Genomic DNA, 17,476 nt, shown 5'->3' with positions numbered 1-17,476 from the left:
GGGGGAGGGGTCATGCATGTATCTGAGTCCATTTTATCAGCTGTGAGATTGTGTCTCGAAGACTGTGATGGGGGAGGTATCATACATGTATCTGAGTCCATTTGGTCAGTTATGAGTTTGTGTCTCGAAGACTGTGACGGGGGAGGTGTCATACATGTATCTGAGTACATTTGGTCAGTTGTGAGATTGTGTCTCGAAGACTGTGATGGGGGGGGGGAGGTGTCATACATGTATCTGAGTCCTTTTGGTCATTTGTGAGATTGTGTCTCGAAGACTGTGATGGGGGAAGGGGTCATGCATGTGTCTGAGTCCATTTTATCAGCTGTGAGATTGTGTCTCGAAGACTGTGATTGGGGAGGTATCATACATGTATCTGATTCCATTTGGTCAGCTGTGAGATTGTGTCTCGAAGACTGTGATGGGGAAGGTGTCATACATATATCTGAGTCCATTTGGTCAGCTGTGAGATTGTGTCTCGAAGACTGTGATGGGGGAGGTGTCATGCATGTATCTGAGTCCATTTGGTCAGCTGTGAGATTGTGTCTCGAAGACTGTGATGGGGGAGGGGTCATACATGTATCTGAGTCCATTTGGTCAGCTGTAAGATTGTGTCTCGAAGACTGTGATGGGGGGAGGTGTCATACATGTATCTGAGTCCATTTGGTCAGCTGTGAGATTGTGTCATGAAGACTGTGATGGGGGAGTGGTCATACATGTATCTGAGTCCATTTGGTCAGCTGTGAGATTGTGTCTCGAAGACTGTGATGGAGGGAAGGTGTCATACATGTATCTGAGTCCATTTGGTCAGTTGTGAGATTGTGTCTCGAAGACTGTGATGGGGGGGAGGGGTCATGCATGTATCTGAGTCCATTTTATCAGCTGTGAGATTGTGTCTCGAAGACTGTGATGGGGGAGGTATCATACATGTATCTGATTCCATTTGGTCAGCTGTGAGATTGTGTCTCGAAGACTGTTATGGGGAAGGTGTCATACATATATCCGAGTCCATTTGGTCAGTTGTGAGATTGTGTCTCAAAGACTGTGATGGGGGAGTGGTCATACATGTGTCTGAGTCCATTTGGTCAGCTGTGAGATTGTGTCTCGAAGACTGTGATGGGGAGGGGGGAGGTGTCATACATGTATCTGAGTCCATTTGGTCAGTTGTGAGATTGTGTCTCGAAGACTGTGATGGGGGGGGAGGGGTCATGCATGTATCTGAGTCCATTTTATCAGCTGTGAGATTGTGTCTCGAAGACTGTGATGGGGGAAGTATCATACATGTATCTGATTCCATTTGGTCAGCTGTGAGATTGTGTCTCGAAGACTGTGATGGGGAAGGTGTCATACATATATCCGAGTCCATTTGGTCAGTTGTGAGATTGTGTCTCAAAGACTGTGATGGGGGAGGGGTCATACATGTATCTGAGTCCATTTGGTCAGTTATGAGTTTGTGTCTCGAAGACTGTGACGGGGGAGGTGTCATACATGTATCTGAGTACATTTGGTCAGTTGTGAGATTGTGTCTCGAAGACTGTGATGGGGGGAGGTGTCATACATGTATCTGAGTCCTTTTGGTCAGTTGTGAGATTGTGTCTCGAAGACTGTGATGGGGGAAGGGGACATGCATGTGTCTGAGTCCATTTTATCAGTTGTGAGATTGTGTCTTGAAGACTGTGATGGGGGAGGTGTCATGCATGTATCTGAGTCCATTTGGTCAGCTGTGAGATTGTGTCTCGAAGACTGTGATGGGGGAGGGGTCATACATGTATCTGAGTCCATTTGGTCAGCTGTAAGATTGTGTCTCGAAGACTGTGATGGGGGAGGTGTCATACATGTATCTGAGTCCATTTGGTCAGCTGTGAGATTGTGTCTCGAAGACTGTGATGGGGGAGTGGTCATACATGTATCTGAGTCCATTTGGTCAGCTGTGAGATTGTGTCTCGAAGACTGTGATTGGGGGGAAGGTGTCATACATGTATCTGAGTCCATTTGGTCAGTTGTGAGATTGTGTCTCGAAGACTGTGATTGGGGGGGGAGGGGTCATGCATGTATCTGAGTCAATTTTATCAGCTGTGAGATTGTGTCTCGAAGACTGTGATGGGGGAGGTATCATACATGTATCTGAGTCCATTTGGTCAGTTATGAGTTTGTGTCTCGAAGACTGTGACGGGGGAGGTGTCATACATGTATCTGAGTCCATTTGGTCAGCTGTGAGATTGTGTCTCGCAGACTGTGATGGGGGAGTGGTCATACATGTATCTGATTCCATTTGGTCAGCTGTGAGATTGTGTCTCGAAGACTGTGATGGGGAAGATGTCATACATATATCCGAGGCCATTTGGTCAGTTGTGAGATTGTGTCTCAAAGACTGTGATGGGGGAGGGGTCATGCATGTGTCTGAGTCCATTTTATCAGCTGTGAGATTGTGTCTCGAAGACTGTGATTGGGGAGGTATCATACATGTATCTGATTCCATTTGGTCAGCTGTGAAATTGTGTCTCGAAGACTGTGATGGGGAAGATGTCATACATATATCTGAGTCCTTTTGGTCAGTTGTGAGATTGTGTCTCGAAGACTGTGATGGGGGAAGGGGTCATGCATGTGTCTGAGTCCATTTTATCAGCTGTGAGATTGTGTCTCGAAGACTGTGATTGGGGAGGTATCATACATGTATCTGATTCCATTTGGTCAGCTGTGAAATTGTGTCTCGAAGACTGTGATGGGGAAGGTGTCATACATATATCTGAGTCCATTTGGTCAGCTGTGAGATTGTGTCTCGAAGACTGTGATGGGGGAGGTGTCATGCATGTATCTGAGTCCATTTGGTCAGCTGTGAGATTGTGTCTCGAAGACTGTGATGGGGGAGGGGTCATACATGTATCTGAGTCCATTTGGTCAGCTGTAAGATTGTGTCTCGAACACTGTGATGGGGGGAGGTGTCATACATGTATCTGAGTCCATTTGGTCAGCTGTGAGATTGTGTCTCGAAGACTGTGATGGGGGAGTGGTCATACATGTATCTGAGTCCATTTGGTCAGCTGTGAGATTGTGTCTCGAAGACTGTGATTGGGGGGAAGGTGTCATACATGTATCTGAGTCCATTTGGTCAGTTGTGAGATTGTGTCTCGAAGACTGTGATGGGGGGGGGGAGGGGTCATGCATGTATCTGAGTCCATTTTATCAGCTGTGAGATTGTGTCTCGAAGACTGTGATGGGGGAGGTATCATACATGTATCTGAGTCCATTTGGTCAGTTATGAGTTTGTGTCTCGAAGACTGTGACGGGGGAGGTGTCATACATGTATCTGAGTACATTTGGTCAGTTGTGAGATTGTGTCTCGAAGACTGTGATGGGGGGGAGGTGTCATACATGTATCTGAGTCCTATTGGTCATTTGTGAGATTGTGTCTCGAAGACTGTGATGGGGGAAGGGGTCATGCATGTGTCTGAGTCCATTTTATCAGCTGTGAGATTGTGTCTCGAAGACTGTGATTGGGTAGGTATCATACATGTATCTGATTCCATTTGGTCAGCTGTGAGATTGTGTCTCGAAGACTGTGATGGGGAAGGTGTCATACATATATCTGAGTCCATTTGGTCAGCTGTGAGATTGTGTCTCGAAGACTGTGATGGGGGAGGTGTCATGCATGTATCTGAGTCCATTTGGTCAGTTGTGAGATTGTGTCTCGAAGACTGTGATGGGGGAGGGGTCATACATGTATCTGAGTCCATTTGGTCAGCTGTAAGATTGTGTCTCGAAGACTGTGATGGGGGGAGGTGTCATACATGTATCTGAGTCCATTTGGTCAGCTGTGAGATTGTGTCTCGAAGACTGTGATGGGGGAGTGGTCATACATGTATCTGAGTCCATTTGGTCAGCTGTGAGATTGTGTCTCGAAGACTGTGATGGGGGGGGGGGGTGTCATACATGTATCTGAGTCCATTTGGTCAGTTGTGAGATTGTGTCTCGAAGACTGTGATGGGGGGGGGGAGGGGTCATGCATGTATCTGAGTCCATTTTATCAGCTGTGAGATTGTGTCTCGAAGACTGTGATGGGGGAGGTATCATACATGTATCTGATTCCATTTGGTCAGCTGTGAGATTGTGTCTCAAAGACTGTGATGGGGAAGGTGTCATACATATATCCGAGTCCATTTGGTCAGCTGTGAGATTGTGTCTCAAAGACTGTGATGGGGGAGGTGTCATACATGTATCTGAGTCCATTTGGTCAGTTATGAGTTTGTGTCTCGAAGACTGTGATGGGGGAGGTGTCATACATGTATCTGAGTCCATTTGGTCAGCTGTGAGATTGTGTCTCGAAGACTGTGATGGGGGAGGTGTCGTACATGTATCTGAGTCCATTTGGTCAGTTGTGAGATTGTGTCTCGAAGACTGTGATGGGGGGGGGGAGGGGTCATGCATGTATCTGAGTCCATTTTATCAGCTGTGAGATTGTGTCTCGAAGACTGTGATGGGGGAGTGGTCATACATGTATCTGATTCCATTTGGTCAGCTGTGAGATTGTGTCTCGAAGACTGTGATGGGGAAGGTGTCATACATATATCCGAGTCTATTTGGTCAGTTGTGAGATTGTGTCTCAAAGACTGTGATGGGGGAGATGTCATACATGTATCTGAGTCCATTTGGTCAGTTATGAGTTTGTGTCTCGAAGACTGTGATGGGGGAGGTGTCATACATGTATCTGAGTCCATTTGGTAAGTTATGAGTTTGTGTCTCGAAGACTGTGATGGGGGAGGGGTCATACATGTATCTGAGTCCATTTGGTCAGCTGTGAGATTGTGTCTCGAAGACTGTGATGGGGGGGATGTGTCATACATGTATCTGAGTCCATTTGGTCAGTTGTGAGATTGTGTCTCGAAGACTGTGATGGGGGAGGGGTCATGCATGTTTCTGATTCCATTTGGTCAGCTGTGAGATTGTGTCTCGAAGACTGTGATGGGGAAGGTGTCATACATGTATCTCAGTCCATTTTATCAGCTGTGAGATTGTGTCTCGAAGACTGTGATGGGGGAGGGGTCATACATGTATCTGAGTCCATTTGGTCAGCTGTAAGATTGTGTCTCGAAGACTGTGATGGGGGGAAGTGTCATACATGTATCTGAGTCCATTTGGTCAGCTGTGAGATTGTGTCTCGAAGACTGTGATGGGGAGGTGTCATACATGTATCTGAGTCCATTTGGTCAGTTGTGAGATTGTGTCTCGAAGACTGTGATGGGGGAGGGGTCATACATGTATCTGAGTACATTTGGTAAGCTGTGAGATTGTGTCTCGAAGACTGTGATGGGGGAGGGGTCATACATGTATGATTACCTTGATTGCTATAAAAACAAAGTAATTTTATCAAAACATCTATTATTATTTACAAGTGGGAATAGTATTATTAAAAAGTTGGAATAGGAGGAAGACACCATTTTATTACCGAATATCAGTATAAAAAAATGAGGGACTGAATGGGGTTAACAGAGTAGAGAATCGTGTTAAATAACATAATAAGAAACATTAGCATAAACACAGATACAATAAATGGACAGATGGATGCAGAAAATTAAAAATAATTGTAGAATATAAAATCATTAGGTAATACTATACTAGTAACACGAAATGATCAATCAATGTATTGTCAGAATAAAAATCATATGCATGATATAAGTACAGTTAAATTGAGAAATATATAACAATATTTGTCTAGCGTCAAAGTCAATGAATTTCGGTCCTTCAATACTAGTATATGTCAATTTAGTTAGAAATATTATATAATGTATTTGGCAAAAAAGTAAATAAACGCCTCGTTTCAATTTTGAATTGAAGAATATGATATTTATAGTTTAACACTTTTAATTAGGCCAAACGAAATTATATATTTCACGCCTCAAAATGCATATCCTAAATGTTTAAAGACATCCTTGGTAGTATAAAATCGTAGCAGAATTGTTAGCAGTTCCTACAATTAAATTAGAAAGAGTAAAATAAATCCCCCTTACATAATTTAGCTATTATCTTTGAAAGAGAAAATCCTTAACACAAATATTTTACCACACATACATGTAATTATGATCACACCATTGCATCAAACATAAATACGCATGACATATTTGCGACTGGACGTTAAGCGACAAACATTTTTTAAATCATCTTCAAATGGATACTACTCTGCTCAATTGATGAAAAATGAAACAACGAAAATAAACGGTATAAAATGTGAAAACTTAGTTTCTGTCGTAGTACGGAAAAACACACTTGCAATACTGAAGAACAGATATATGTAATTCTTGTCCGATGCTAAGTTCATATGTTTTATGCAAATGATTTTTGGATAAAATAGGCGGTCCAAATACATGAAATACTGCCCTTGGTGTACTTTGTCATTTCAATTTAGCTTGCATAGTAGATCTGATACTCATTATTATCAGTCGAAACAAACTCTGTGGCGTTTCTGTGTCGGATATAGAGGGGGTAGAGCCCTTCTCCTTTTTTTTTGGCGATCAATTCATTTGAATGAGGACATAATTGCAACTCTCCTTAATCCTGGCTTAGAACTCACCCTTTAAAATGGCTGGATTCGTCCTACTTTGTGTTGTTAGCTGGTCGATCAATTCAAGAAAAAGTTTGATGTTAATAGGAAAACTGCATAGATTTATACAAAAAGGGGTAGGGGCGAGTAGGTTATTTCTATGTGATTTTCCTTCTGACTAGTTATTGTTTAAATCCTTTAAAGGGATAGAGATGGAGTGGGGTGTAGGAGTGTAATATGTCCATGTGCTGTTCTTACTGGTTTATTTTAGTAGACTCAAAACAAATAAATCGATAAGGAATTTTGTGATAGTTTTATACGAGGGGTAGGGGGCGAGTGGGTTATTTCTATGGGATTTTAACTCCTGACTAGTAAGTTTTTTTTTATCCTTTAAAGGGTTAGTATACGTAGTTGCAACTCTCCTTTATCCGGGGTTGGGACTCACCTTTTAACAATGACAGGATCCGACCCTGACATTCTCAACTTATGTTAGCAGATCGATCAATTCTAAGAAAAGATTGATGTTTATAGTAAAACTGAATAGATTTATACGAAAAGAGGTAGGGTGGGTGGGATATTTCTGTGTTGTTCTTACTGGTTCATTTTTAATAGACTCAAAAAAACAAAATAGACAAGAAATTCTGTGATAGTTTTATACGAAAAGGGGGTAGGGGCAGTTTTTATTGGTTTTAGTGAACATTCATTATGTGATCTGGATTTTGAACCTCATTTTTTGAACAACTTAACATAGAATAAACAGATACAGGCGAGAAAAAACAAAATACAAACATTACAGCTACTTCCTAATGCATGTAGAGTAAAACTTTGATAGGCTTGCTTGCTTTGTTTGTATAATGGTTTATTCAAGCTTTGTAATTAAGATTGACATCGCCAAACAATATATATGAATAGTTAAACCTGTATATATCATATTTAAATTCAATTGGACATTTTCCCAAATAACTGTACAATATACAAACAAAGCAATCAAGCTAACCAAAGTCTTAATCTACATGCTTTAGGTAAATAGCTGTAAATGAAAAAAAAATCTCGTTTCCTTTCCATATGGGTTCGAATGGGATTATCAGAATAGATAATTGTAGGCGATATATATGAAATTAAGGGTAAAATAAATAGAGAAAAAAACAAACCCTACATGAAAATAAACAATGCAGAACACTGGGGTTCGAAATTATAAACAAAAGAGAAAAATGGCATGAATCAATAAAGTATATGGAAATGTAGGACCTCATTATTTGCATCCTATTCTATACTCGTATTTGTAATGTTCATGTATTGAAGCATTAAATAAAACCATTCTGAAAAAAAAAGAAAGTAAACAAGTACAAACAATTCTCTTACCAGCACGGTGATACCATTATAATGTCCAAATTATTCTGTAACTAGATAATTTTACATTCTTCTGGATGTAAGTATTGCAATCACTTAATTTATCGGAGGCTCCTGTGGGTAAATTTGATAACGTCTTCTGGATGTAAGTATCGTAATCATTTAATTTCTCGGAGGCTCCCGCGGGTTAATTTGATAACGTCTTCTGAATGTAAGTATCGTAATCATTTAATTTCTCGGAGGCTCCAACAGGTAAATCTGATAACGATGAGATAGAAGTAACTCATTCGTCTCAACTCGGCCAATTCCATACCCTGATAGAATGAGAGAAGCGGATTCTACCGAAGATTGCCGAATGAGTAATAACTATCTTGTATGAAGAGGATTTACGTAATACTTATAAGTTAACCATTCACAACAGAAGGGTGAAGTGGATTTTTAAAAGGACTTGTCATATCTATGGATATCTTCAAAATCTTTTAGGTGATTTATAGATATAACTCCATAAACGATATCTTCAAAATCTATTACTAGGTGATTTATAGATATAACTCGATAAACGTCGAATATAACTTGTCATAAAAAAACGCGTGTTTGCACAGTTCACGTTCATTTAAAAAGACATTGTGAACGTGTATAATTATAATGCACTGCATTAATTTTACATTCTTTTTTATTTCCTGGGATTGTTCTTTTTTTGCATGATTTTTACAAAAATCCGTCATTATCATCATGTGTTTTTTTCCTGTCATACCCACAATCTACTGACATTACTAATTATTTGAAAAATGAAAGCTATTTTTTGTAGGACTGTTTTTTTTTATATATAAAAATAAGAAGTCTAGGTATGATAGACAATGAAACAATTATCAACCAAAGTTGAAATGAAGTGGATGTTAGTAATTATAGGGGGGGGGGGGGCAATAGGCAGCCGTACGGCCTTCAACAATGACAACAATGAAATGGGAAAAGGGGGGGGGATCAATGTGCACATTTTGTTAAGGCACTCAAATGGATAAAACCAGAAGATTCCGAAAATCTGACAAAAATACCAAAAACATGACAAGCGAACTTCCTTATTAAGCCAAACTAAAGATCAAATAATAAGTTAATCAACTAGATAATCAGAAACAAAATCTGCATCACTATTCGGGTAATTAATATAAATTTCACGAGTGTATTTATATAGTAATACGCCTTTCATCTAATCGAACAATATTTGTATATATAAATATAGGAAGATGTGGTATGAGTGCCAATGACATTCGATTTCAAAAGTTAATTTGTAAATAGCAGCTCGGCCGAGGTAAGTTTGGGATAGACAAAAAAGTACAATACTAGTAATGAATCACGATCAATTAGATTCAAAACAGTGTAGCTGTGGCCATTGATTGACAACCTTAAATTATCCCATTGACTGGGGCAGATTAGGTGAACGTGTGTCTGTAACGACAACTGTGGGGTCACCAAAGGTTCTTAACGCCTTTAATATTAAAATAGTTCGAAAAATTAATCAGGAATAACTTTATGTTTTGATTTATATTATTGATATAAATCAAAACATCGTGTTATTCCTGATTAGTTTTTCTAATTTCTTTATTTAGGTGTTGAGAACCTTTTGTGACCCCACAGTTTAAGTGCCTTTAACAAGTAAATAGTGAGCAGCGGTTGTTACAGACAAACGTTCACATAATTCGCCCCAGTCAATGGGATAATTTAAGGTTGTCAATCAATGGTCACAGCTACACTGTTTTGAATATGATTATATCATCAATCAAACCTGATAATGAATGTCCAATGGTATTTATTAACACGTACATTATTTTTGCAAATAATTCCGATCAAGCTCCATTTTCCCTTAACTAGTACATTTACACCTTTTTATTTAAGGGCCAGCTAAAGACCACGTCCACTTGTATTTTTGTCCATCTGATGAGTTAAGCCTTTTTCAACTGATTTTCATAGTTCGTTCTTATGTTGTACTGTTATACCACTGTCCCAGGTTAGGAGAGGGTTGGGATCCCGCTAACATGTTTAACTCCGCCACATTATTTATGTATGTGCCTGTCCCAAGTCAGGAGCCTGTAATTCAGTTGTTGTCATTTGTTTATGTGGTACATATTTGTTTTTCTATCATTTTTTTTACATAAATAAGGCCGTTAGTTTTCTCGTTTGAATTGTTTTACATTGTCATATCGGAGCCTATTATAGCTGCCTATGCGGTATTGGCTTTGTGCATTGTCGAAGGCCGTACGGTGACCTATAGTTGTAAATGTCTGTGTCATTTTGGTCTCTTGTGGACAGTTGTGTCATTGGCAATCATACCACATCTTCTTTTTTTATATTGTTGTCTCTTTGACATATTTCCCATTTCCATTCTCAATTTTACTAAAAGTGACCGTCTTTTAGTGAGATGAGATTTGTTGTAGCTCCGTATTGAAAGCCTCACTGTGATTTTGATATGAGGAACTGCAACAAAAGCGCTGTTCCTTTGTTTATTGTGCGTTATTTTGTTGTTGTTGTGCATGTATTAATTTTGTGTCATGTATATATACACTATATTCTTTCTTTTAAGAACTTATATAATTGCATCCGTTTAAGCAGCCTCAACTATATACAAGTACTGTTTCACAAAAGTTAGAAAAAAACTCAGATGACTGCTTCGTGCAATTGAGTGCACTCAACACAATTATATAAGCTGATATGAGAAGTAAGTAGGTCAAGATCAGAGTGAATGTCTTATACTGATCTAAAGGACCAGATAAACAACAATCATACAATCGCATTTATACTGCACTCGTTCTATTTGAGCAGTCAAAATGCGTTGACTGTATATTGCTATGTCATATACAGTCACTGACCCGATATCACTTTTCCTCATGAAATAATATTGAATTATTCATATGACCTCTTCAACCTGTTCTTGTTTTAAATGCATATGTTCCAGACCGTATGAGTATTTGGACCGTACGCGTACGGTCTGGACCGTATGCGTATATTTTCAAAATACGCATACGGTCGGACCGTACGCGTACGGTCTGACTAATATTAAGAAGTTGGTCACGTTTATCAGATACAAATGTATATAACAGATCAACAAAGCTTACATCTCAAATTAATGTAAAAAGTTCAATAGTAATTGAAATAAAACAAAATAATGTTATAACTATTTTTAAAAATCCCGTTTATTTAATCTGTTAATCTCCTGTATTTAGCATGTCAGTAATTCATATATTGAAGCCAAGTATGCTAAATTAAAATTGAAGTTATCGGAAGTAAACTTAGAGTGGGAGGACAATCGTTTTAGAATATTAAGGAACTTTACAAAAAAAAAAAAAATGCAAAGCAACGTGCATGAACAAATTATGTTACTGTAAAAAAAATATGACGTTCTTTGTGGAAGTCAGTGTCACCTTGAGTACCAAAATAGGAATCACGGATATAAAAATAAACACATATTTAATTTCAATTGTTCGCTTAATCATTTCATCCATATACATGTAATGAAATCAATTTGTATAACTAAAAATAATGATTTTGATAAATATTTGTTTAAATTTAACCAATATGATCCCAAAACATCAGCTGGACCGTACGCGTATACTCATACGGTCCGACCGTACGCGTATGGTCGGACCGTACGAGTATACGTATACGGTCCGGACCGTACGCGTACGGTCCAAATACTCATATGGTCTGGAACACATACAACGATGTGTGGAACGACTCAACATTGTTTCTTTTGCAATTTTATTGGAAAACATATTTAATTTGTCAATATTTTTTGTTTGCAACCTATATATATATATATATAAAATCATTATGTTTTATGCTTATGGTTGATATTTAAGTCCATTCTCAAACGATTTCGTTCACCATCGAGTCTTGGTTTCAACAGGTAAATGTAAATTTCATTGTGTTGTTTATAGTCATTATGTTGAAATTTACTTTTTCTAATACATGTAGGAAAACACGTTCTATTTCAAATTAATAAAAAAAGTTCCACTATGGAGAAAAATATCAACTTCATGTTTTCTGTTCAGTATTGATCTGTTAAATGATGACCATGAAAACTGAGATGTCTGACCTACAAATACACAAAACTAAAAAATTATCAGTGAAAAGAAATACAGCAATAAAATGGCTATTTTATCATGTTTATGAACAATTTAATAAACTTTCATTTCAATATTCATTGTTAGTACTCTTATTTCAGTGCTTTGTGTCTATGATCTACATATTACCAGTTGTTGTTTGGTTCCTTGATGCAGTCTTTTGAGTTAAGCCCATTGCAACAAATGTTTACAATTTGTTCAAATGTTGTGCTGTTGTTAAAACCACTGTCGGGTATAGGGTTTGCTCATTGTCAAAGGCTTTACAGGGAACTATTTTTGTTAATTTAAGGTGGCTCACGGGTCTAAATCATTTTTTTTTTCTTAATATAGGATTTTGCTATATTTTTCTATAAATGAACTTTATCTAATACTTAAAAGAAAAAGAAAATAAAAAAAAAATGGGGTCACTGTTCATTTACGCTCACAATCCGCCTTAGAAAGAAGCATACATTTTTGTGAAGGTACTTTTTTTCTGTTGAACTAATAGGAGAAATAGAGGTAATATCGAAATGAAAAAAGAACTAAATTACAGAAATTGCTTAAATTTTATAATAGTTTAGTTTAAGTACAGCTTTTGTGAAAATGATAATACAAAATATAGGTCACCGATGAGTTAAAAAAGATATTACAATTCTAATGCAGAAAAGGGCATTTTTGCACCAAAGGGAGATAATTTGGAGCTTTTTCAATGATACAAATGAATATACATTTTAAAAGTTATCTGGGGACAAAACGAATTGATTGTTTTGAACGATTTTTGTACCATGAAGTAACAACTTATAAAGTTATAAATAAAATTAGTTATGATTTTTTTTTGTTTTTTATACATTCGAGCTTCCTTAAATGTCATTTGATCTCTACTGGAGAAAAGTCTCATTGGATATCAGACTGCTTCCTATTTTTATATCTACCCAGCAATATTATGCCTATCTAATATCAGGAGTTTGTACATCGTTCAGTGGTTGATGTTGGTTCATATATGTCATTTTTGTTTTTCATAATTTTTTGTTTTTTTATAAATTAGTCTGGTATATATATTTGAAGTTTGAATTGTTGCTTTGTTTCAAATTTTGTTAGTGTTGTCTTTTATAGATTACTATATTATGTCAGTCAAGGGTACTACTTATACAAGTTAATTTTATTTACTTGAACAAGTAAAAAAATATACACATATAAGTAAATAAATAATGTTAGAAAAATCTCTCCCCTTAATTTTCTCAAAATGTACTTGTATAAGTAAATTTTACTTACTATCCTACAAAAATCCTCCAGTTTTGAGATGTAAAATCATGCCTTTAATGATTCATCCCAGGTTTGCTCAAATTTTTTCATTAATGTTCAATGTTTCATTTCATTAATTCATCAAAGAAACTGATTGAGCAAAGCTCTTGTATATTTGGCAAGGCCTTCAAAAATTGCTCCTTTGTAAATGAGCAGTGTTATGAAGATAACAGACAAATGAGATTTTCATTGTCCATGAAATTACACTTACATGATTAGTAAAGACATCTGCAAAGGGTACACAAGTTAAAATTCTATTAGAGCAAAGAAATCTTAGAATTCAAGAAAAGAAGGAAAGGATGACTTTTTTTACTTATACAAGTAAAAAATTCTGACTGTCAAAGGGACATAAATAAGCCATTTTTTTTTACCTATACAAGTAAATAAAATTCACTTGTATAAGTATCCTAAAAATTTACTTATATGTCATGTATGTGTTTATCTTTTTTTACTTCTTCAAGTAAAAAAAAAGTACTTGGGTAAGCAGTACCCCGGACTGTATGTATAGGGTATGTGTTTTCTCATTACTTACAGGTCATCATTGGCCTCTAATAAGTAATTTCGATGCTTACATCCACTTAATTGAACTCTGATGGATAGTTTTCTCATTTATCATACCACATCTTATTTTAATAAGTATTTAATCATTATTCAAGGGCAAAAACTTTAAAAACAGTGGACTTACCATTTAGACCTGTTGACCTCTGTAAATCTATTTTTGTTGATAGCTTCTTCTGTTTATAGTTTCCTTGTATCTTTAATGTTCTTGCCCTACACATAAAAGGGTAAACATTATCATCATGATCATTTAATGACAAAAAAACTACATAATTACATAATTAGTAGGCAACTGAAAATTTTGCCTCATTTGTATATAACGTTGACTTGCTCATCATTCTTGCTAATATCATTATTCTATGAAAATGAGGTCACAGTAAAATTAACCTTCTTTTAATTTTTATATGACACCTTGCAGTCATTCCGTACAACAACAAGTAGACCTATGCTTATAATATCTGATAAAATGACAAAACCAAGAAAACTTAGCATTGACCCAAGAACCATAAAATGTGGTCATGGTTATATGAACCTGCCAGACAGACATGCACATCTTACAATTGTTACATATCCACCACATATAATCTACCTGTAACTTTAAGCATATGATAAACTGACAAAACAATGCAGTGTTTCATTGACCAATGAACCATGAAAATGAGGTCAAGATCATATAAAATATGGCAGAAAGACATGTACATCCTACAATCATTTCATTCACTAAATAAAGGGGCATTATTGCTTACAGTATCCGGAAAATAGACCAAACTACAAAAACTAAACATTTTCATAGTTCCTTATACCCTGCCACATTCGTTATGTATGTGCCTGTTCCAAATCAGGAGCCTATAATTCAGAGATTGTCGTTTGTTTATGTGTAGCATATCTGTTTTTCCATCTTTAGTTTTGTACATAAATTAGGTAGTTTATAGTTTTCTCGTTTAAATTGTGTTACATTGTCATTTCTGGACCTTTTATAGCTGACTATGCGGTATTGGCTTTGTTCATTGTTGAAGGCTGTACGGTGACCTTGAGTTGTTAATTTCTGTTTCATTTGGTCACTTGTGGAGAGTTGTCATATCCCATCTTCTTTTTTTATATTGTCCAGTCAAGGATTTGTATAGTAAGATACTATACAAATCCTTGGTCCAATGTACTATGAAAATGAAGTAAGATGAACCTTCTCAGTCAGACATATGCACCTAGTTGACCTTTTGCTAATTTGAAGACTAACATGTACATCCCTAAAAAATTTCATACAACAAATATACTTGACATGTTGCATACAATATTAGAAAACCCGACCAAAACACAAATACTTAACAATAACCACTAAACCATGAAAATGAGGTCAAGGTCAGAAGAAACTTGCCAGTTGAACATGCATACCTTACAATCATTCCATACAATAATCAAAAGTAAATATAGTAGACACATTGTTTATGGTATCTGAGATATGGACGTGATCACAAAAGCTTAACTTGTTCACTGATCCATGAAATTAGGTCAAACCAAGTGAAAACTGTCTGGCGAAAATGAAGACTTTGCAAGGTATGCACATATCAAATATAGTTATCCTTTTTAGGTTTCTAGATTTCTCTTATAATGAGTAATAGCAATCCTATTACTCATTATCATGATTATAATCATAATAGAAATTAAGGATACTAAAAAAACCTTAACTTTTTTTTCAATGCAGTCACTTAGCCTTGAAATGAGGTCACTCCAGGTCAATGAACATATGACAGACGAAAACTTCATAACATAAGGCATGTTGTATATAAAAAGTATGAATGGTCCAGGTATTCTACCTTCTAAATATTAGGCTTTAATTAAGAAGTTAGTTAACACTTTATGACTAGTAGTTTTAAGCATGGCTATTTCAATTTTTTTCTGGGACGCCGTCGTATTAAAAAAAGCCTTGCAAGATGTCATAGTTGTTTGCATTACAAACATGACAAACTAAGGTAACCTAATTCTTACTTGTTAGTTGTTAGGGGCTAGCAAAAAAGATTTATTTAAAGTTGGTAATACATTTGTACATAAAACAATACAACATAAGCTCTGTAAACCTTTTATCTAACATACATATATGTCACAAGAACAATACATAAAACATAAAGCTCATCACTGAGATATTATATTAGTCTCTGTCAGATAGAGGATGACGGGGTCAACCAAATCCCTATTCAATCTGAATGTAGGACAGATAGTCACAGGACAAAAAGTCACGCTCAAAAAGTCACACACTGTCACAGGACAAAAAAGTCACAATTAAGTTGTGAGATTATTTTTCTTTGAAAAAAAATCAATTTTTTTGTATTGTTCTTGAAAGTTTTATACATGAAGCAACTTTGTAATTGTAATGTATTCAATAAATATCAATAATGATCAAATAATTGTTATGAAAACAAAATATCACAGTGGCTTGGTACTTAAATGGCACTGTGTTAAATGGCTTCAATTTGCCAATTATAGTGAATAAATATATCCTTTGACCTTTGCAAGATAAAAATCTATTACAATGTACATTTTCATTTATCAAGGTTTATGAGCAATTTCCTTAAATTAAAAATGAATATATGTAATAAAAAGAAAATATTTCAAGATCTATTTCATATATATTCAAACAATTGTCAACAAATTTTTTGTGACTTTTTGTCCTATCAAATTTGTGACTTTATGTCCTGTGACTTTCTGTCCTTGTTTACCTTCCATCTAAATCAATGAACTCAATATTTGTTTTTTGCAGTAGTCCGGGTAACGAGTCGATATCTGTTATTAATCATGCAAATTGAGAGTCAATACTTACACAATACCTTTTTAAGAATGTCAGCTAAAAACAAAGAATCACTGGTGATAGGGGAGTGTGTAACCGATGAATTGATCCTGAATCAGATAAGATTTACCAAGTTACGGAGAACCTCTTTTAAAATTGAGCACAAAGTCGCCTGAAGATTTAATAATAATCCTACCAAAAATATTTTATTTCCCCCATTTTTCGCTATAATGATTAAATCTTCAGGCGACTGTGCTTTGCGTGAATATAAAAAAATGACGAGGGCCTCACGAATAAATTCAAATCTGAAATAATGGTTCATCGATTAGCAGAGCTCGAGCAGCAGAGTAAACTTCCACATAAATCTCGAAGTTATTTGGGTCATTTTCAAAAAATGTCGAATTTTCAGTACACCCATGCTAAATTTTTTATTTCTAATGGAAATTTCAGTTGTAATGGTTTAAATGAAAGCTTGTCGGATTTGTGATTCAGAACATTAATAATAAACACACCTTACATCTATTTTGATAAGATTAAACTGCATTTAAGTCCGATTTTGGGGGTATTTGTGTGCGTACATTGTCAGAAAAACACATTTCAAATGATTTTTTTCCGATTTTCTGATCGCCTTGATATCTGCAAACGGGACTTTTTAAGAACGTTAATTATAATTCTAACGAAAAATCGTAGCTTCTTTATCATTGTATGTAACAGATTATCTACAAACTAAATTCAATCAGCGTACAGGAGGTTCATGTCTATCCTGTTACCGCTACTTAAATCAGTCGTTAAATTATTCTCCCTATGAATATTGAATCAGTCAGTGTTGATTTCAAAAATGCAAAGTAATCTTTACATTTA

At 36.2% G+C, this 17,476-nt stretch overlaps 1 protein-coding gene across 1 annotated transcript in view; it reads right to left on the bottom strand.

The window, feature by feature from the left end:
- LOC143059602 (nicotinamidase-like) overlaps window positions 1-8,011 on the bottom strand; it is a 63,416-nt gene extending 55,405 nt beyond the window's left edge. The window contains exon 1 of the mRNA XM_076233119.1: window positions 7,895-8,011. Coding sequence (XP_076089234.1) covers window positions 7,895-7,911 — 17 coding nt within the window. The 5' untranslated portion in view covers window positions 7,912-8,011. The remainder of the gene's footprint in view (window positions 1-7,894) is intronic.
- Window positions 8,012-17,476: the final 9,465 nt, after the last annotated feature.

Source organism: Mytilus galloprovincialis, chromosome 14, assembly GCF_965363235.1.
Source record: "Mytilus galloprovincialis chromosome 14, xbMytGall1.hap1.1, whole genome shotgun sequence".
NCBI classification, from domain to species: Eukaryota; Metazoa; Mollusca; class Bivalvia; order Mytilida; family Mytilidae; genus Mytilus; species Mytilus galloprovincialis.
This window is presented reverse-complemented; position numbering and strand designations above follow the sequence as displayed.